Genomic DNA, 21722 nt, shown 5'->3' with positions numbered 1-21722 from the left:
CAGTTCAATGTATAATTTGTTTATGAAGTCTCACTACTTTGCGTAAGCTTTTAATTCATTTGTTGAGCATTAAAACAAATACTCAAGTGAAATTAGATGATGTTTAGACTGTAGTAGGAAGGAAAAAAAGGAAGTTCAGGCTCGTTTGGTTGGAAACAAGTTATCTCAGGATTATTTATCCTGTGATTAGTTATTCCACCTTCTTACAGGGATAAAATAACACTACAATCCCAGGATAACCAATTCTAGGATTAGTTATACTATGATTTTATCCCAACTAAACGTGAAATAAACCTATCTCAAATTTAATCCTGAGACTATTTATCTCTTATCCCTCGTACCAAATGAGTCAGAGTACTATCAAATGCCAATGAAAGAAGTGATACTTTATAATAAAGCAAAGTTAAACATCCTTAAAATTTTAAATAATATTAAAGAAAAACAATAAACCTGAAATTGACATCGGATGGGGAAAAAACGTACTAGTATATGAAAGTGCAATATAACCATACGGATTTTTGAAACCATAAAAGTATGAGAAAGGAAACAACAACGAAGGCACATTGGAAATTTCCAAGTTATTGGATTATTGTGTAGGGTCAATTATAACCTCGACCATATGCACATATTTTCCTCGAGATGCTTGAAGGAAACGTAGAGTGACCAATCAAAAGATGTTGTAAAAATTAGCTCGGATGACTAGTTTTTGGATTGCTTCTTAATTTCTGGACACTATTGGGATGTAATTGAGAATAGTCACTTTTTGGAAATAATATTTGGACGAAATACCCCTCATTCGGAACAATTTCAACACATGACTCTAACAAGTAAAACTCCAGCATAATGTACTGGAGTTCGCATAATGTATTGGAGTTCGAGTTTCAAGTGTTCAGTTCAACTACTACGGAAACAATTCATGGAGTTTGAAACCTTTTATTAGTTCAAACCAGGAAAAAATTATTTTAGTTTTGACTCCTAAGAATTTCTCAAATTTGTAATATGCACCGAAAATATATTTTCCAGGTACCAGGAGTTAAAATTTACCATATCTGTAGTAGTATATACCAAGGTAAATACGTTTTACCATATCAATAGTAGTATATACCAAGGTCAATGCCATAAGCATAGGCAAAGTTCAGATGTCAATTCGAGTATTATCATACAATACTAGTGTTTTGCTGCACTTCCTTGTAACAGTGATGAGATTATTCACTTAGCAGAACCCTTACTCTTGCCTTGAAGTCTAATTTTATCCTACAGAAACACCAAAAGTAAAAACTTTTGAGCTGTTGCTCACTTGCTTGGATGCATCAGTTCAATCAAGCAATTTTTTATTCAAGAAACCTGCAAACGATTGCTCGAGGACTATGTTGCTCCTACTCTTAAAAAATGTCATCGCGTGTTGGATCTTCCAAAACTAGTGCAATTTTTGGAGGATCCAACACACGTGCGGTAGCTTTTTTGGAAAGTCCGAGCAACATAGAAGATGGTTGTCCACTTCATCGATCTATTTATTACTATTTAAAACTTTGTGTAAGTGCAAGATATAAACTAAAAAACTGGATAAAGATGTTAATTCTAAAGGATATGTTAAAGTACATGCAGATGAAAATTGTCATACCTCTTGTTAACACATCAAGATCACTACTGTTTATATCAGACTCAAAGAGATAAACATGCATTTGTGTAACGCCCATGACGGATGGCGGGCCGCCGAGGACGGGTCAAAAAGAAGGACAAGCGGGCTTCTCGGCTGACAAGCTTCTAAAGAAGGACAAATGATACCTTAGACGAATCTCACATCGGAATGGGAGAGGAAAGTGAAGAACTTTATAAGGCACATCATAAGTTCACATGGTGCGCGCGCTTTTGGACCCGATGATGGTGCAACCCAAGGGACAAATCCATGAGGTCTATTGGGCCAAAACGGACATACTCAATCCATCTTGAAGCCTACATCACAATGCAAGGGATATGATCTATCTTGGACCACTCACAGTTTTGTTCAAGCAAGGGACATCCACTTATCTCTAGATAGGATAGCATTGGTGGCACCCCTTCCTTTGGCAAAGAAAGAACTTTTCGACAATCCTTGACCTTCAGATTTTCGAGTGAAGTGAGATTTTGCATCCAGGGAGAAAGAGATTCCAGATTTGATAACTGAACGACATCGAGTGTTTCTAGAGTTGATGGAAGCAACCATTCAGGAAAAGTAGAAAGATTTGAACTGATCCCATGAATTGTCAGCCTTCTAAGAGAGGCAAGCCTGTGCAATCCCCATTCAGACATTGGCATAAGATTCTTGCAATCTTTGACATCCAAAGACACAAGGTTAGTGGGAAGACCGCCCTCCGGAAAAGATGTGATTGAAGGACAATTAGATAGCTGAAGCTCTTCAAGAGATGTGAGGTTCTTCATCCACTTCGGAAGGAACTTCAGATTCTCACTGTCGAGGATTAGTACTTTTGTAAGGTTTTGTGGAAGGCCTCCTTGGGGAAAGAATTCGATACCATGGCAACCATCAACTTCCAAGTAATTAAGATTCAACAGCTTGTGCAAGCCATGAGGCAAGTGCTTGAGATTTGTACAATTCCCAACCCTTAAAGATTCAAGAAGCATTGTTTCGGTTCTGATATCAGGTAATGCCTCGAGATTGAAGCAGTTCCAAACTGTGAGCGTTTTCAAAGTTTTTGGCAGTTGGCCTCCCGGGAATGATGAGATAGAAGAGCAATCGAAAATCTCCAGTACTTGAAGAGATGTGTTGCTGCTATGCATCATCCCTTCAGGAAGAAACTCCAGATTCGGGCATTTCTCAATTGTCAGCTGCTGAAATGTGGTTGGAAGCAACTCACTATCTCTTGGAAAAGAAGTTAGCATTAAACACCCATAGACGGACAAGTACTTGAGAGATGAGATCCTGTTCATCATAGATTCAGGTAAAGACTCCAAACTGCATCCTTGAATGGCAAGGCCTTTTAAGTTAGAAGGAAATATCTTTCCTGCAAAAGATTCCAGCCTTGGGCAATCTGTGATTAGAACTTCTTCGAGGGACGCTAAAGTATGAAGTAAAGATGGCAACTTCAGCAGATTATGACAACTATCCAGTTCTACATATTCCAATCCGTGAGGCAACTTCTGCCCTTCCTCAAAAAGGGACCCAAGTAAGTCACAGTTCCTGATTACCAGCCGTCGAAGAGATGTTAAGTACTGCAATTCATTCTTGTTCCTCGATAAATGCACAAGCTCACAACAATCACTGATAATCAATCTCTCAACAGTGGTCAAGTTTTGCAGGAAACTTTCTGGTAGATATTCATTGGAAATATTATACAGTTGCAAAGAAGCGAGTTTCGTCACCTCACATGGGCTGCTAATCAACCTAATGTTACATCTCCTTAGCTCCAACTCATGAAGTTGTGGAAGTCGCGGAAGAGAAGAATCCAATTGTTGACACTCATAAATCACAAGCTTAACAAGGCAAGGAAGGACGTCAGGTAATTTGCCTCGCAGTTTAGGACACTCCTCCAAGTGGAGCTCCAAGAGGTTAGAGAATGCTTCCATATCTCCATCACAATCAAACAACCAATCTTCCCATTCCAGCATTTCTGTAAAGGTTAGAGTCTCTAACGATGCAAAAGGGGTCAATGTGGTTGAATTATGGCCAAAAAACTCATCACCGATGCTTTTTATCTCACTAAGTCCCTTAACCATGAGATTTTTGAGTGAAGGAAGCTGACCTAGTGATGGTAGAATCCGGCAGCCTCTGCAATCGCTTAAACTCAAAGAAACCAGCTTATAGAATGAATGATTCCCGATCCAAGTTGGAAGTTGTGTACCACTATAGCCATTGATGGTAACCTTCTCTATATTTCGATGGGGTCGTAACAACTCAAGAACATCAGTTGCCATTCTAGCCTTCTCCGAGTCCTCAAAACCGTTGCTCCATTGCAGCAATAACTCAGTAAGGTGTTTCTTAGTTATCAAGCTAGCTCTGTGTGCATCCCAAACATCATCCACATTTTCCAAATTCAATATTGAAAGTGAACCCTCAAGGTGCAACAAGTTTCTCAATGCACCTATACCAGAACCTTTATCTTCTTGATCGGATATACCAGAACTATTAGTACCCACTGTAAACTCTGGTAATGTCGTGATACTAGAAATATTACTACCCACTACAAACTCTGGTAATGTCCTGAGGCACACCAATTTATCTAGTCCCAGAGGAATCTTTCGTATACCACTTCCACTAACATCAAGGTAGCGTAGATTGAGCAGTTTCCCCATGTCAGCAGGCAACTCAATGAGATAGTCACAATTGTGTAGGAGCAAGGTTTGTAGATTGTAAAGATTACTGAACGACTGTGGAAGGCATTTAATTTCTGTGTATGAAAAATTGATGAAGCGAAGATGCTTCAAACATCCAATGGATTCCGGAATCTCAGTGATACAATAATAGCTCAGAGATAACACCCGAAGGCAGCTTAACTTAGGCAAAATATCTGACAGTACTTTCTTTGTTAAATAGCAAAATTCAGCTCCTTGTAATGGTGCTAATGGTAAGAACGTGCGTAGATGCTTCATATCACTGAGCATTTCAAATTTTCTGAAGACATCATATTTACTAGTTACTACGAATGCATGAAAAATAGCGAGCCTTCTCGCAATTCTGGTACAATCTGCTTTTCCAATTGTCCTCCAGCTGAATACATGTTTTCCTGGAAACACTAAGTGCCAGGTCATGTACTAGATCATGCATCACAAAGAGAGATCTATTTTGCGAGGATTCTTGAAAAAAGCACCTGGATTGCAGTTCAGTAAAATTTCCATTGCCCACTTCCTCCATAGTTATCTGTGTAACTGGCTGCACAAATCCTTCTGCCATCCACAGCAAGACTAGATCTTTCTTGTTGAACTCATACCCTTTCGGGAATATTGAACAGTATGCAAAGCATCTCTTTAAATTTGGTGGAAGATGATGGTAGCTTAATCTTAAAGATGGTAGAACAGAATATTTCTTGGAAGGCAAATCCCACAAATCACTATTCAAGACTTGAGTCCAGTAAGCAACGTCCAATTTCAAGGCCAACATACCTCCTAGTGTCTTGATAGCTAAAGGCAAGCCTTTACACCTCTTCACGATCTCTTTTCCAATATCTTTCAAACTCGTATGCATGTGCAAGCCTCGAACACCAAAAGCATGATGCAAGAACAAAGACCAACAAGCATCATGTGGCATTTCCTGTAGACGGTAAGGTGCAAGCGTTCCAGTGATTGATGCAACCCCTTCATTTCGTGTTGTCACAATTATTTTACTTGTTTGATCCCCCTCGAAAAAAGGGATCAACAGCTCATTCCAGTCATCCCAGCTCTCAGTCCATATATCATCCAAGACAATCAAGAATCTCTTTTTGCTGAACAGATGCTTCAGACCATTCTGAATAATTTCCAAGCTATTTGTGTCAAAGGGTTTGGCAGTGGCAGATTCAAGCAGTGACCTGGTTATACTTGTTACATTGAAATCATCAGATACCCAAGCCCAAGCTTTTACGTCAAACGCCTCACAAATTCTCTTGTCATTATAGACAATCTGAGCAAGAGTTGTCTTTCCAATCCCTCCCATACCAATAAGAGGAATTACACAAAAGGGAGCAACTCTATTTGTATCATGATCACAATCAGAAACTAACAACTTAATTAGTTCCTCTTTTTCAGTATACCTTCCATAAACATGGGATCCAAGTAACAATGGAGTACTTGGAGCCCTGTACATCTTTCCATAGCAAGACTTTTTGTTACTTTCTAAACCAAGAATATCTTTTTGTTTTGCAATGTATTCTAGTCTAGTTATAAGCTCTTCTATTCTTGATTTCATACCAATAAAGTTCCAACTACTACGCACCTGCTGAGAAAATATCTGAGGATTCAGTTCTAGTTTGCATCTCAAGGCTTCAGTAGCCAGTTCATCAAGAGTGTCCTCAGCTTCAAACACAGCGTCTCTGAGCATGTCGATCCATGTCTCAACTGCTGGATTCAGGTACTGTTTCTCTTCTGCATCATCAAGCACAGCTGTATTGATGAAGTAAGAAATCTTGAGTTTGTCAAGTGACAGTTTACTAACATTCCATACTTTAAGTATGTTCAGGATTTCCCCTGAAGCTAATTTGTCAAAAAGAATCTGCAGAGCTGGAGATAACACTGCTTCCCACCAAACCATGGTTTCTTTTATCAGATTAAATTTACAGAAAGAACACTGTGTATAGAGAAAATCTTGCAACTGTGTAAAGAGAAATTCCAGAAAGGGTATTGATGATCAATTATTGGATGAACTTGTTTTCCAGCAGAGACTTTTAACAAGTAGTTGGTGAGTCAACTGCCTATAGGACAAAAATAAAAAAAACATGCTCCCTCCATCCCAATTATAGTGGTGAAGTTTAACTGGGCACTCGGAGTTTAAGAAAGAAAAAAAGACTTTTAAAACTTATGGTCTAAAAATTTGTGTAGGTATATATATATATATATCATTAAGGGTAAAATAGGAATTTTAAAGTAAAAGTGTTTCTAAATAAGGAAGTGTGACGTTATTTTTGAGACAAACTAAAAGAGAAAGTATGACACATAAATTGGGAATATTAACAATCCTCTCTCCCCTGGTAGGTATAGTATATTTTCACATTGCAATAACAATATTTCTCCAGCTTTCCTTCAATCATATACTTGTAGGCCTGGGCACAGCTCAGTTCGATTCCATTTTAGCTCGGCTCGGTGGCTAGTCTAGGAAGTGTTCAAGTTCGGTTCGACTTGATTCAGGTCAAAGTTAAGCTTGATTCAACTCAGCTCGGTGAAATAGGAACTTTAAAGTAGAATTGTTTCTAAATAAGTAAGTATGACATTATTTTTGAGACAAGCTAGAAAAGAAAGTACGACACATAAATTAGGTTAGAGGGAATATTAACAATCCTCCCTCCCCTGGTAGGTACAGTATATTTTCACATTGCAATGGCAATGTTTTTCCAGTTTTCTTCAATTATACACTTGTAGGCCTGGTTACAGCTCGGTCCGACTCCATTTTAGATCGGCTAGGAACGTGTTCAAGTTCAGTTCGACTTGATTCAACTCAGCTCGGTTAAAGCTCGGTAAATTTCCCAAATGATCGCTCAGTCTCTGAGTACTTTAAGTCTGAAGATGATGAATGAGTTTGATGCCTGTTTTATGGCACTTGTAATATGAGGGATAGCCTTTACAGTTTCTCCAAGGTCCTCTTACATAGAATCATTTTTATTTTATTTACCATGGACATTTTTAACAAATAAAACCAAATTCTTCTGGCAAAATAGTTAGATATTCATACAAAGATAGTTTGTAAGGTTCTCTTTCTTACAATGAAATTTGAGATTTTTTGAAATTTAACTCAAACCATAGAGCTTAAACAAACAAGACAAAGAATGAGTTTCAAAAAATGCAAACACAAGGTTTATCAATCACCATCAAAAAGGTCTGTGTTCAAGCATGTAAATTCATACTCAACATATAGTCTGCAATATAATCTACTTATATGGATGGATACAAGCTGGTCTTATTATTGAGTTGATAAATTCTCCATGTCAGGTTTACGCCTTGCATTTGCAATACTACTAAAAACTCTCAAAATTCCTTTAGAAGTTACAGGTAATACTATAAGATCATGAAACGCGAAAAAGGAACACTGAAAACGAAAGCAGCTAGAATTCAGTTTGTGTGCAATGGATGGGGCTATAGGGGTCTTATTTGATGCTGAGAATCTAATGCAAGAAAAAGTAGATCAGGTTTTGAATAAATTACTCAAAGATTTAAAGGAGGGTTTATTGGAAATCTAAGGTTGGCAAAAGTATATTTTCCCCAAGAGCACTTTTGAAACCTTGATAACAAATCTAATATTGACAGATGTTTTTGAAATTGATTAACCAAACACAAACTTCTCCAAAAGTGCTTTTTTTGAAAAGCATTTCTAACTAAAAAAACTGCTTTTCGAACTAAACAGATCCTAAAAGTTTGGCCAAAATAAACTATTATTAATGAACGAACATTTGAAAGTTATCATGCATTGTGAATTGGAAATGGTTATTTTATTAAACAGTTTCACAAGACAAGGATTTTGACTGTGCTGTAATTTTGAGTAGTTTCTGTGAGAAACAAAAAAGAACCTAAAAACAAAAAAAAACAAAAAAAAAACAAAAACACACACACACACAAATTGGGAAAAAGTTATAAATAAGGAGTATAAGTAGGGGTGTACATGAACGGAGTTGGTTCTGATTTTTCAAATACCAAACCGATAATCCTAATCAAATGTTGTTATGGAGAGCATATAATTATGTCATACCAAGTCGATCGGAGAGAAAGCTACGCATAATTTATTTTAGGACAAAGTCCCTTGAAAAAGTTATACGGACCATCTCTGGACTCTCGAACATAAGATAAAATGTGTCATTTGAACCCAAATGCCATGGCACACGCGTAGAACTTATTGCTTTAAGCAAGCGTGAGTTACCAAATTTTCTTTTTTTAAAATTTTTAATCATTAAAAATTAATTTTAACAAAAACTCTATTTTAAAATCTATTTAAATAATTAAAAAAAATTGAAAAATAACCCATCCCCTATTATAGTATTGCTTATGCTTCCTCATAACCCCCACCACCACCGTTTTAAATCTATTTAAATAAATCTCCAACAAAAAACCGATTTTTTTTAATTATTTAAAGATTTTGAAGCGAATCAAATGGCAGCAGTGAAGTGGGCTTACCTGGAGAGAAGATGGGTTAAATTTTTTCAGATTTTTAAAATTATTTAAAGATTTTAAAATAACATTATGTCATACCAAATCCTGATTTTTCCATAGTATGTATGCACAGTCAGTTTCACGCATAATTTATGTTATAACAGTCGTCCAAGTCAAATGCATACAATCTGTGAGCAATGAACTTTTATTAACTAATACACTATATATACTCTTATAACATGCCATCTACCATACATCAACCATTTCACATACATGTCATTTACCTGCGTCAATCATACCAGCTATAACCTTATGCAATATTAGCTTTATGTCTTTCCATGTACTACTTTTTCATCCTTTTGTTATTCTTTACTGCTATCTTTCATCACCGAATGACTATACAAAGCATACATCACTTGGAAATGTTAAATTTTGGGCCCGTGCTGATAGTAAAGATACAAAAGAAAAGTCAAAAATAAACATAAGCCGGTTGACAATAAAGGCATGCAGGGGTAAACTGAATAAAAAGTGAATTAGCATCGACAGTACATCCCTGTACATTCCTCCAGTGACATTGGTGCTTACAAAACTACAAGAAAAACTCATAGCTTGTATAATTTAACCGACCCTCCACTTCCTTTTCCATTTTTTTCTTTCAACTTTTTCCGTGACAAGTATTTCCTTACTTCTGCTTTGGATATTATATGGTGCACAATGTGGATCTTTTACACTAGCTGTCTGGGATAACTATACCAATGGCGACCCTGTTACTGGTGGAGTAATCTGAATCCCGAGTCTTGATGTCCATCCTTTCCGCTGCCTATAGGCCTCAACTGCTTGCAATCGAAGTCTTTCTTTCGAAGCATCATGTACATTATTCTTGAATGCCTTCATAATGACAACACATGTACGACTTACCATATCAATAGCAGTAAGTATATACCAAGGTCAATGCCATAAGCATAGGAAAAGTTCAGATGTCAATGCTAGTATGTACAATATAATATAAAACCATCCAGATGTACCTTTGGAACAACCAACTTAGGTGGAGCTTCAACGACTTCACCAAATTTTATTTCTTCACGGCCAGGAAAATCCATATTTTCATCGGCATTGCCCTTTTTGTGTTTCTTCTTCATTTCTGCCAAACGCCTGCATACATCCAAATAAAAACCATTCAGTAACAACCCGTAGACAATGCGATGCCTGAGACCAACCCACCCACACACAAAAAGCAGAAGTTGCTCGATTACCCAAATTTCAAATTGCTTATAAAATGTGAAATTGAACAGAATACATTATGCTAATATAAACATAGATAGTAGAACAATGATCAACTAATTGTTATGTCTTAAGGAGTAGCAAGTTATCTGGAAAAAGAAAATACCTCAGCTGCTTCTTAGTAATCGTCGCAAACAAAGGAGAAACAAGCAAGTGATCCATTAAACTAGAGAAAACAGGTAATGGTGCTCAAAGGTTAGTCGCTACATTAATACTGAATTTGATTCGAGTCAAACTTGTCATAGAATAACGCCCAGCCTCAGCAAATTAACCACCTTACCGCACAATGATCTTAGCCATTCTTTGATAGCATAAATTATTAGTTAATGGCTTCTGGTCCAGGAGCACTCCTAAGAAGCTCCATAACCGTAATTTTACGGATTTGACTCCACTGAAAATCCCAGGTTAAAATAGATACCGCTGTTTCCCTCATGAAATAGAGCTGGTTTAGTTGTTCTCCTAAATAAGATACGTAGCATAAATATTTAAGATGACAAACAATGGCTCTGCCTCTACTTAAAGTTTATTTCAAGCGCAGTCAGACCTCCCAATAACAGTCATTCTCTATAACAACATTTCACTATAACAGCCAAGTTTTCTTTGGAACCAACTTTCATGTTATGTTATATCATATGCTCTCTGTAAATGTCACTATCTTTAAGCCAGGAAAGTAAAAGAGGGATATTTTTTTTCAGAGGCATTTGTTCTTACTGTTTCTTTCGCTCCTTTCTCTTTGAACTAGTAATGCCCAGCTCAGCCGTATCAAACCGAAGGTCCTTCACTTCCTTTCTTTTTCTCTTTTTGTTTCTCTTCTGATGTGCATTAAGTTCTGCTACTTCAACACCACTCAAACTGTTTTTGTCATCTTTGCTTCTGTTACCCGCATTTTTAGCTTGAACTCGATCTTCTGAATGTATTCTCTGTTCAGGGACACATATAAGTACAAAGTTTGAACACCTAATATAAAACACATAACACATTCACATAGAGGGGGGAAAAAACAAGAAAAAAAGAAATTGGAGGTCTTAGAAGAACAAACAGAAGGAAAGGAGAGAGAACACAAGAGTTCCTTTAAAAATGATTCACAACAATATGAAAGTCACTCGAGACAAGAGAGAGTGAAAGTATACGAATCTACAGTGACGAAGAGTTAAAGACCATAATTGGAACAAGAGAAAGTGATGAAAAGATCACCTGCATTGGAAAGGTCAACAAACATAGCATACATATGAGCATTGGCTATCGTGTTTGGTCAAAATAATTCTGAAGACACTTCAAGTACACCTTTTATTGATTTATATCTTGATAAGTTGAAATTTATGTTTTAATAAAGTTAACTATCCTATTAATGTAACACAGAACCTCGCCCCCCCCCCCCCCCAAAAAAAAAACCCCAACCCACAAAAAAAAAAAAATGTCTACAAAACTAGGAACCTTACATAAATATATGATTCTCGAGAAAGAATATCTAATTAATTGATTGAACTTGGTGTTTTCAAGCTTGACTAATAACTTGAGCTGATCATAGATTTAAAAACCTATCACAGAACCTGAGCTTTCGAAGAGTGTTAATGACAATAAACTACACTTGCAACATTTTCCAAGTCAGACCTTTTTGATTTCTCAAAGTGATCATTAAATTTATAATATAGGTAGATTGTAGATACAATCATATATTCATCTGAAATGACATTTTTTCCTGGTATGTGTTAATATGCATAGACCAAAGCAATAAATAAGCCCCCCACCCTGGCTCCTTAAGAAAATTCATAAACTAAATAATTTGTCTCTTGGAAAAAATTATGGGTTTTCTGAGACTAGAGGTTCCCTAAATCATGCTATCCCTACAGCACCTACAATTAGTAGACTAAATAATTCCAAACTCAGCACTAAAACCAAATTGTACAACCAAACTATAAATATTATCTCTAGAAAGGCATGTTTCAATATCCAGAATTTACCTTCCCATTAGCACTGTCACCACCATCTCCTTTCTTCCTTTCTGCATTATCGTGTGAACCTTTCCCATCCCCTAAAACAAAAAAAGCAAAAAAAAACTTGAAAACCTCACTTCGTAACAATTATTGAAAACTAAGAAAAACTATATATTTCCTCAAATACAGCTATTACAAGACTATCTTTTTTAAGGTACAGCTATTACAAGAAAAACAAGAGCATTATTTGATGAAGCTTTTCCATCCCCTAAAACAAAAGACAAAAAAACATGAAACACCCACTTCATAACAAACACTAAAAACTAAGAAAAACTATTAATTTCCACCAAATACACACTCCCTCTATCCCAATTTATATGATACAATTATGATTCCGAGTTTCGACGGTCAAACAAGAAAATATTTGACGATGATTTATTCGTATGCCCTTTAAATATTTTAAATTATTAATTATTGCAACTTATAATACTTTTTTATGTAATTTCTAAATATGTAAATTATTTTTCAAACCAGTTAAACAGCCTCTCTACCTTTGAAGGTAAGGGTAAGGTCTGCATAAACTCTAACCTCCCCAGACCCCACCTTGTGAGATTTCACTCGTTGTTGTTGTTGTTGTATTTTTCAAAACACTTAAAAGAATGTATGTCCAAATTTACGGTCAAAATAAACAAGTTTGATTCTGAAAATCCGAACTGTATCACATAAATTAGGACAGAACGAGTATTAAAACTATAGACAGTGCAAATATATGTACCTGAAAAAGCCATAAGTTGACGAAGTTTAGAGGGCACTGCATCAATGGAGGAGGGGGTGGGTGGGGGTGGTAGTCTAGTGGGGCCACCATGGGCTGCTCTGTAATTTTTCTCTCTTCTTTTCTTCCCTTTCCCTCCCATCTTTGCTTCTCTCTTTGAAATATGCTAAACCCTAGTACTCTTCTTTACAGGGTTGAAGCAGGCACTGTTAAATACAAACAGGTCCTCTTATTCTTTAAAATGGTTAAATGGAGGACTTACAAGTTTTTAAGATATGGCTCGTTAATAGTCCTGGGATTAATTTATTTCATTTAGAAGTTAGGATAAAATAATTCAAGTTGGGATAAGGTGAGATGTTCATGATTAAGTTTGCGATAAATATATAACTTCAATCAAATACAATATAAATTTAATCTCAAACTTAATCCTGATTTAGCTTGTTTATCACTTGACCCAAGCTTATAACGGGCCTATATTTTCATACCTTACCTGACTTGGCCAATCTTATAACCAAAATGGGCTATATTTTCGGGCCTTCCCCATTTGGCCAATTTTGTATAGGACAATTTGCACAAATATCCTATTTCTGGGGAGGTCTTTAATTTTGGTCCCTCAAATCGGTGGTCTTTAAATTTTACTCTTTAGCACTTTAAGTAATAAAAAAATGACCGAAAATATTGCTGATATTTTGGGTTCAAACCGTAATAGAGTAAAAAAAAAAAAAAATCGCAAGGCAAGGTTTTTATAAAATTATGCATATTTTGGGGCAAAGTTATGCCGTAAGGCATAGTTCTGTAGTATAATTTAATTTACACAAAATTATGCTGGACAAGGCATAATTATCCTACAGAACTATACCTTAAGGCCCTTTTCCCCGAATAGGCATGGTTTTCATAAAAACCTTATCTTGCGATTTTTTTTTATTTTTTATTTTTACTATGCCTGGATTCGAACCCATAATATCTGGTTTCATAGACCAACGAATAAAGGCACAATTTTTCATTAAATGAGAAGTAGGGGCACAAATTATAGACCAGCGATTTGAGAGGCAAAAATTAAAGACCATCCATATGAAGGCCAATCCATGCAATTTTTTTGTTTTGTATATAGTTTGAAGAGAATTTGACACCATATATCAAGTTAGCTCTTTATATGGTATAAAACAGCCTTCATTTATGAAATTGGCATCCAGTAGCCATGATCATATTTAAGGCTACAACCTCACCTATATGGAACACTTCATTATGGAAACTTGAAATGATTTGGTGGTAATACCTTTTGATTAAGTTTTGGGTGACCGAGCTCATAAAGCGTGATCTCAATTCTCAAGTGTCTTTCAGCATGCAAATGTGCGTTCTTTAGAGTAGGAAAGGATATAAGAACACTGGGAAAAAAAAAAAAAAAAAAAAAGGATATAAGAGCTACTTTTACAAATGAATTAAAGAGGAGACAATTTCAAATGGAGCATGTGAAGTCAAACATGTAATAAATGTTAAAACTCTTCACCAAAAAAGTTAGTGTAATCTTGGATGACGCACATAGATTCAAGATTGCCGAAATTGCTAAAGAAATGAGCAAATATGTTGGCAGCGATGGGATTGGGAAAGAAGACAATTAACTTTTTTGGTGAAAAGTTTTAACATTTTTTGGTGAAAAATGATACTAACATTTGTGGTAATTTTTTGGTAGCTTTAAATTGGAGGTGCCGAAAATTTTTATCTGCATACTTATAATTTGTATTGATTGGTGATATTAGGTTTTGTCGAAACATCACTAAGGATCTTTAATATTAATTTTTAGAAAATTTAAGGCGAATTTGAGCTGATTGTAATGTTAAAAACTCGAGCTGGTTGAAGACAACTCTACATGTGTATCCCCTATTGTATCCCTTGTATACCCCCATAGATATATATATATATATATATATATATATATATATATATATATATATATATATATATATATATATATATACTATATATATATATCTGTGCATATCACATGGTATATTCGTTTATTTCTTGTATATCATGTATACATTCATGGAAATATGTGACAGATATACACGATATGCAATGTGATATACATACATCGTTGTGGCGTCCATGAAAATTTCTCTATATTGTTCACTGTTGTACGTGATATACATATAACGCAAAGGCATTGTTTTGTCTAGGTATTTCCAACCAATTTCAAATACACCTTGTCACATTCATTCAATCCAACAGTCTTGGGGGAGAGAAGGGGAAAAAATTCCTTTTTCCTTCTTTTTTTTTTTTTTTAAAAAAATTTTTTTTTGCTTCTTCTCTTCCTGGATACGAGATGAAAATGGTTAGGTAATTTTGGAAAGGTGTGTACATTTCAAGCATGAAATTAGGAGGGGAATCTTCAAATTTCCTATTAGCTAGTTGGTTTTAATTGGATGTTTTTATACATGCCAATTTCTTTTGGACTTCAATTGCGGAACCTAATCTTGACTAAAAATATGTCAACAATTGCTATGGGTTGTATATAAATGTTAATATCCCTAATTTGAGATATATTTTCACAAATTAACAAGCCATTAAGAAACATAACTTTTAATCCGTTTCTCTTCTTCATCATCTTTTCTCTATCTTTTTTCTATGAATTCTACCTTATTGTTGTAGACAAGCAATGAATCCGTATTTGTTTTTTTCATTCGAATCTCATAATCTTCATTGTTGAGATTTTTGAGTTATTTCTTTAAAGCTGAATCCAAAAATTGTGAGTCATATTGAATGTTAGTCGACAAACTCGAAATTATTATTGGATTTGAAGCTCAAATAGTGGTTAGAAATTGGTTTTGTAAAATTAGAATGGTGAAACTATCCCAAGTTTAAACAATATCCAATAATTTTGGATTTTAACTATCACGTCTGCTAAGGGTGAGCACAGTTTGGGCCAACCCGAAATCCAAACCGAAATCTGAACCCTTAAAATATTTGGTTTGGATATTTGGATTATGGATTGGACTTTGGATTTTATTTTTTAAAATTTATGGATTTCAGATTGGATGTGGATTTAGTACTATGGATTTTTGGGTATCCGAAAATCCAAATTTTTTATACATTTATTGTGCCCAGTACTAATAAGTCTAGTTTTTAAAGGTCCAATATATTAGTATCTAAGGCCCTGCCCATCAAAATATTAAATTCAATATACAATTCTCTACTAAATCAAATATAATATAGGGTTTTCTTACTTCTAAAGTCCCAAAAGTCTCACGTTAGTGTCACCCACGGCAGAGTTCTTTGTTATTGTTCCAGATGACTACTTAGATTTTATTTTGTTCATTTTCACTTTTCCAGAATGCTTTTATTTGGTATGAATTTACTATGTTGGACATGATTTGGATTTATTAATCCTAATTTGAACTGGAAGGCTTTTTTTACTGTGCAATTAAGATTTAGATTTACCTCTGTGGAACTAACACATGGATTTCGTTCCTAATAAGTCTGTCTTAAGTCTCAAGAGTCAAATCCGAAAATCCGAAATCCAAACCGAATAATCCGAAACCGAAACTTAAAATATCCAATCAAATCCGAACTAATTTGGATTGGATTTGGATTGTAATTTCTTCAATCCGAAAACCGAATATACAAACTGAAAAATTCATATTCAATCCGATGGCCCGAACGCCCACCCCTAACGTCTGCTGAAATAGGATCATCCTTCATCATTTGGTGCTTGCACTAATTAGTTTCCTTTTACTTAGATGTATACCTCACACATGTTTAACAACAATATACATGTGATTTCAATTTTTTATTTTTACTAATTGACATGAAATGGACGTGCGGCGCATGGGATGCACATGTGACGCACGGGATGCACATGCAAGAGATTCACGTACGGCACACGAGATGCACGTGAGGTGCACGCAGAAGCTAATGATATTGAATATACTTGAGACGACTTATTAATATTTGGCTTTAGGCCACCAATTCCATTTAAACCGCCCTTGTACGATAGCAGAAAAGGCGATCCACATGATAAACATCAATATCCACATTAAACCTCTCTTCCTTAAAGGCAAGCTACTTATCAATAGTAATAATGCTCAAATGCTATAAACCCCACTATATCAGACACCACATATCAACTATAAAATAGTGGGTCATTATATGCCATCACTGATGAACCTGTTGTATGTATATTTAAATCATTATCTCCATCACAGATGGAATAGGTGGCGTAGTGGTGTTCCATTAAGTGCAAAAATATTATCATGTTTCAATAGCATTGACGACAGAGTCACCAGGTAAGATTAGAGAAGCTTATGGATGGCTTGATATTGCAGTTTAGCTTCATATCTTTTGTAATTAAGGATATAGAGTATAAAAATATATAGGCTACATATACATAGTTGTAGTATGTTAGAGCCGTACACATTTTTTACTTCTCCAAATAACCCTATCATCACAAATGATAAATATTTTGGACTAACCATTTTTAGTAAGAATGACAAGTAAAATTGACCAGAAGAAGTACTTGTAATATAGTTATAATACCACACAAGCAATCATACTTTAAATTTTCATGAACAGATTTGATTAACTTAGTGTGAAAAGATACGTAGAAAACAATAATTATTTTAATAGCTAAACTTAATAAGTACTTAGATACCTTTTGAATCCTCTTGCCAAACTTATCCATTAGGAGGGTTGAGACCAGATTGAAAAGCCATGGTTTCAATAAGAGAACCACAATCATTAATGTATTTTTTTTTTCTATCCAATCATCTGCTTTTAATTTTCGAACTTTTTTTCTATCATGCGTATTTTGAAGTTTCACTAGCTCCACTCCGAAAAGTATGATTGTCTTTCTTTCGACGTGCCCCTATACTCAACCAGATTCTCCACTTTCAGTATCTTCAATGTCATTATGGACTTGGATTTGATCATCCATTGCTCTCAATCTGTATCCATTCAATGCATTCACATCAAATGTAAGGTGCCTCGTAAGCAAATTTATAGTAGTAATTTATAGCATTCACTCTAGGTGGAGGGGTATGAGTTATGTGAATCATTCTCCTCTCATTAGACTATTTATAGCAACGTTATATTTTAGGACTACTTCAATATATATATGTGTACACCCAAACTCAAGTTGCATGTCCTACGATGCAATAATTATTGTGTGCACCTCTACAAGTGAAATTGGCCGTTCAAATTTCGATCATGTCTTGTTATTTTCCTTTTTTTTTTTTTTTTTAATTCTAGAATTGAGCTCTAGGTACTTTTCTTTCTTTCATTGGTTCAATTTTTCAAAATCCTCAAAGTTGACAAATGAAATCCCTTATTCTACTAGGCCGCTACATATGCTGTACACAAAAGAATAAGAGCCGACAAGGCTACATCACATGTCATCTACATACAACTGTCTACAGACCTCTACTGGAATAAAAGCTGTAGAAAGGATGGAACAGAGCCCCGTCATACCCATATGCACCTCTACATCTCAAAAGTAGCATACCAAAATGAAGCTATGACTCGGGGATCAAGTAGAGCACGCCGACCACCGCCGGATAAAGCCTGCGAGCCGGGACCGCTTGTCCGTCTACACTCGAATCTACGGTCGCCGAATGCCCCCCGCCCCCCACCCCGAACAACAGGGGAGTCAGTACCAAAAATGTACCGAGTAGGCAAGGCATAAGAACATCAAGTATATAAGAATCATGAGAGACATCTAAAACATGAAGAAAATCTCAACATCTGAATGCATCTGTGCCTGAACATCTGGGAACATCTATATAACTCTGTATAACATGAAAGTGTCTCTAAGGGCGTATGACATGCATAGGTCATAATATAACTGTTAGTGTTGTGGAATGTACAGCCCGATCTATATCCCATATGTTAGTGCCGAGGAACGTATGGCCCGATCCATATATCATATAATAGTGCCGAGGAACGTACGGCCCGATCCATATATCATCATCATCATCACTGTGCACCAGCTGATCAAGTGGTAATGCGTATATAACGCCTATCCCTTTACCCATACCCCATACACATATGATAGACGCGTATATAACGCCTTCTGGTCATAGGTCAATATGCATATGTATAAGTGAATGCAATGCATAAATAAAATGAATACATGGGACTATCAGAGTGACATAAGGTCGTACTACCTCCGATATACATCTTTGAACTAATATCATCAATATAAGAACTTTCAAGTCATGAACAATAGGATCAGTCATAAAAGGGTACAGGAACATCAATGACTGAAGTACTCCCAGTGCTTATAAGAGTAGAGTAATATGGAAGCTCATTTACTCGCTTGTTGGTTCATATAATAAGATCATGTCAAAATTAAAGAAAGGTAAGCCTTAACATACCTTAACGTCTCCTTAATCACTTAACGTTCTCCTTCCAAGTTCGCAAAGTCTACATTCAAGAGGATCATACTAAGGTTAAGTCTTGAAAACACTCTTAAGTTCAAACTAGCGTAATTTAACGAATTAACGAAATTTGGGCAGCTTTTTTCCCCTATTTTGTCGACTTCCACTAAATCATAAAATAGCTCCCAATCCACAGTGACATTATCATTAATACCATAATCAAGAGACCTCATTTAATGCCCAAAACTCCTTTTCATCATCAACACACAACAACATTTTCAACACAATGCTATATACACTCGTATACCATACTTCCTCATCATGGTTACCACCATTCATAACAAGATTATACTCAAAACATTCCAACAATTACAGCTCAAGTCAATTTATTACTGAAAATATTATCAAAACCCACATTTGAACTTCCTCTTTTGCATTCTTCCCTCAATCAAGTTATTCAACTACTAAACATTCTTAATACATGAAAATAGATGTGAAAACTTACCTTAATCACACAAGAGAAAGCTTTGGGTCAACTATCCCACTTGAGTGAAACCCTAACTTCAACACCAAAGAAATTCTTAGGTTCTACAAACCCTAGTGAGTCCTTCAACACTTGAATCTCTTGATCCTTGCCCTTTGATCATTGATTTCACTTGGATTTTGTTAAATATAATAGGGAGAAGGTTCTAGAGCTCTCAAGAAGTTGGGAAATGTTGGAAATGAAATAATATGAAGGAGGGTCGGGTATATATCCAAAAAAAAAAAAAAAAAAAAAAAGCATCAACTTTGCCTCGGATGTACGGTTCAATATACGGACAATAAATAATTTATGGTTCATACATTGGACCGTAAATCCTCAACAGAAGGCACCAACCACTGAATTAAATTATACGGTGGGGGGTTTATGGAATTTACGATCCGTATAAAATATACGGTCCGTAAATCCAAACGTAAATCCCAAACAGAAGACCACCACTCTCTGGTTTGATTCTATGGTGGAGTCTAAACCATTTTACGGTCCGTACATTTGACCGTAAATCTCAATTTTTTTTCTTCTAAACCATTCTCTCATTAACTCATTGAATCTCTAATTCTTCCAACACCTGCTAAACATGAAATTGATCTTTTACACCCATGGAATAAGCTTGTCTAATCTCGTTTAACCTTGATAACCCTCGTATCCAAGACTAGAACCACTAACGCATGACGAATCTCAAAGTACAAAACCACGGGGTGTAACATTTCTCCCCCCTTAGAAACATTCGTCCTTGAATGTTAGACTCTTAGGGATTCTACAGAAATTTCGCTAGAGTCTCCCCTGTAAATACATCAATCTAACCTGTACGCAAAATAATGCCACACAGGGCCGTATACCAAAATATACAACATTATGGCCTCACACGACCAATCACAACAACTATAAGTATAACTAATACCTGGGGAAGATGATGTCTTAGAATGAGCCTTCTGAGATGACGAAAATAAATACGAGTATTTAGCCTTTATCTCTTCTTCCGCTTTCCAAGTCATTTCTTTAATATTATTATTTCTCCAAAGTACTTTAATAAAAGCCACGTCTTTTGTTCGCAATCGGCGAACACAGCATCCAGTATAGTCACTGGAGTCTCCTCATATGATAACTGCTCGGTCACCTGGATATCGTCTACCGGCACAACTCTCGAAGGATATCTTATACACTTACGGAGCATGGACACATGAAATATCGAGTGTACAGACTCCAGCTCAGAAGGTAACTCTAACTCATATGCCACTTTACCCACTGTACGAATGATTTTATATGGCCCAATGTATCGAGGGCTCAACTTACCCTTCTTGCCAAGTCTCATTACTCCCTTCATAGGTGAAACTTTCAGGAAGACCCAATCGCCTACCTCAAACTCTAGCTTACGCCGCCAATTATCTGCATAGGATTTCTGTCGACTCTGCGCCGCTAGTAACCTTTCCTGAATCACTTTGACTTTGTCAACTGCTTGCTGTATTAGGTCTGGGCCTACTAGCTTATTTTCTCCAGCATCAAACCGCTTTATAGGTGATCTACATCTCCATCCATATAAGGCCTCATAAGGAGCCATCTGAATACTGGAATAGTAACTGTTATTATATGCAAACTCAATAAGAGGCAAATGATCATCCCAGTTACCTCGAAAGTCAATCACACAAGCTCTCAACATGTCTTTAAGTGTCTATATAGTACGCTCCGCTTGTCCATCTGTCTGCGGATGAAATGCAGTACTAAGACTCACCTGAGTCCCTAATCCATTCTGAAAAGATTTCCAGAAATTAGCTGTGAACTGCGCCCCTCTATCTGAAATAATGGTTGTAGGAACACCATGAAGTCGTACAATCTCTCTAAGATAGAGCTTCGCATAATCTTCAGCTGAGTAAGTAGTTCTACAGGTAGAAAGTGGGCTGACTTTGTAAGCCTATCAACTATGACCCATATCGAATCATACTTCCACTGAGTACGGGGAAAACCTGTAATGAAATCCATATTAATTACCTCTCATTTTCATGTCGGAATCTCTATAGTCTGCAATAAACTTCCGGGCTTCTAGTGCTCTATCTTGACTTGCTGACAAT

The 21722-nt window shown here is 36.0% G+C and overlaps 3 protein-coding genes across 3 annotated transcripts; all 3 read right to left on the bottom strand.

Moving 5' to 3' along the window:
* Positions 1–1529: 1529 nt before the first annotated feature.
* Positions 1530–4888, bottom strand: LOC132068553 (putative disease resistance protein At3g14460). The gene has a single exon (XM_059462177.1). It carries the CDS (start codon positions 4741–4743, stop codon positions 1954–1956), a length of 2790 nt encoding a protein of 929 aa, XP_059318160.1. The 5' UTR covers positions 4744–4888; the 3' UTR covers positions 1530–1953.
* On the bottom strand, positions 4752–6217 carry LOC132066393 (putative disease resistance RPP13-like protein 1). The gene is made up of 2 exons (XM_059459713.1): positions 4838–6217; positions 4752–4772 (listed from the first exon to the last, which is right to left on the bottom strand). Exons 1-2 carry the CDS (start codon positions 6215–6217, stop codon positions 4752–4754), a joined length of 1401 nt encoding a protein of 466 aa, XP_059315696.1.
* A 3048-nt stretch (positions 6218–9265) lies between these two features.
* Positions 9266–12969, bottom strand: LOC132068552 (uncharacterized). The gene is made up of 5 exons (XM_059462176.1): positions 12751–12969; positions 12003–12073; positions 10753–10961; positions 9786–9912; positions 9266–9648 (listed from the first exon to the last, which is right to left on the bottom strand). Exons 1-5 carry the CDS (start codon positions 12887–12889, stop codon positions 9508–9510), a joined length of 687 nt encoding a protein of 228 aa, XP_059318159.1. The 5' UTR covers positions 12890–12969; the 3' UTR covers positions 9266–9507.
* Positions 12970–21722: the final 8753 nt, after the last annotated feature.

Source organism: Lycium ferocissimum, chromosome 8 (genome assembly GCF_029784015.1).
Source record: "Lycium ferocissimum isolate CSIRO_LF1 chromosome 8, AGI_CSIRO_Lferr_CH_V1, whole genome shotgun sequence".
Taxonomy (NCBI): domain Eukaryota; kingdom Viridiplantae; phylum Streptophyta; class Magnoliopsida; order Solanales; family Solanaceae; genus Lycium; species Lycium ferocissimum.
This window is presented reverse-complemented; position numbering and strand designations above follow the sequence as displayed.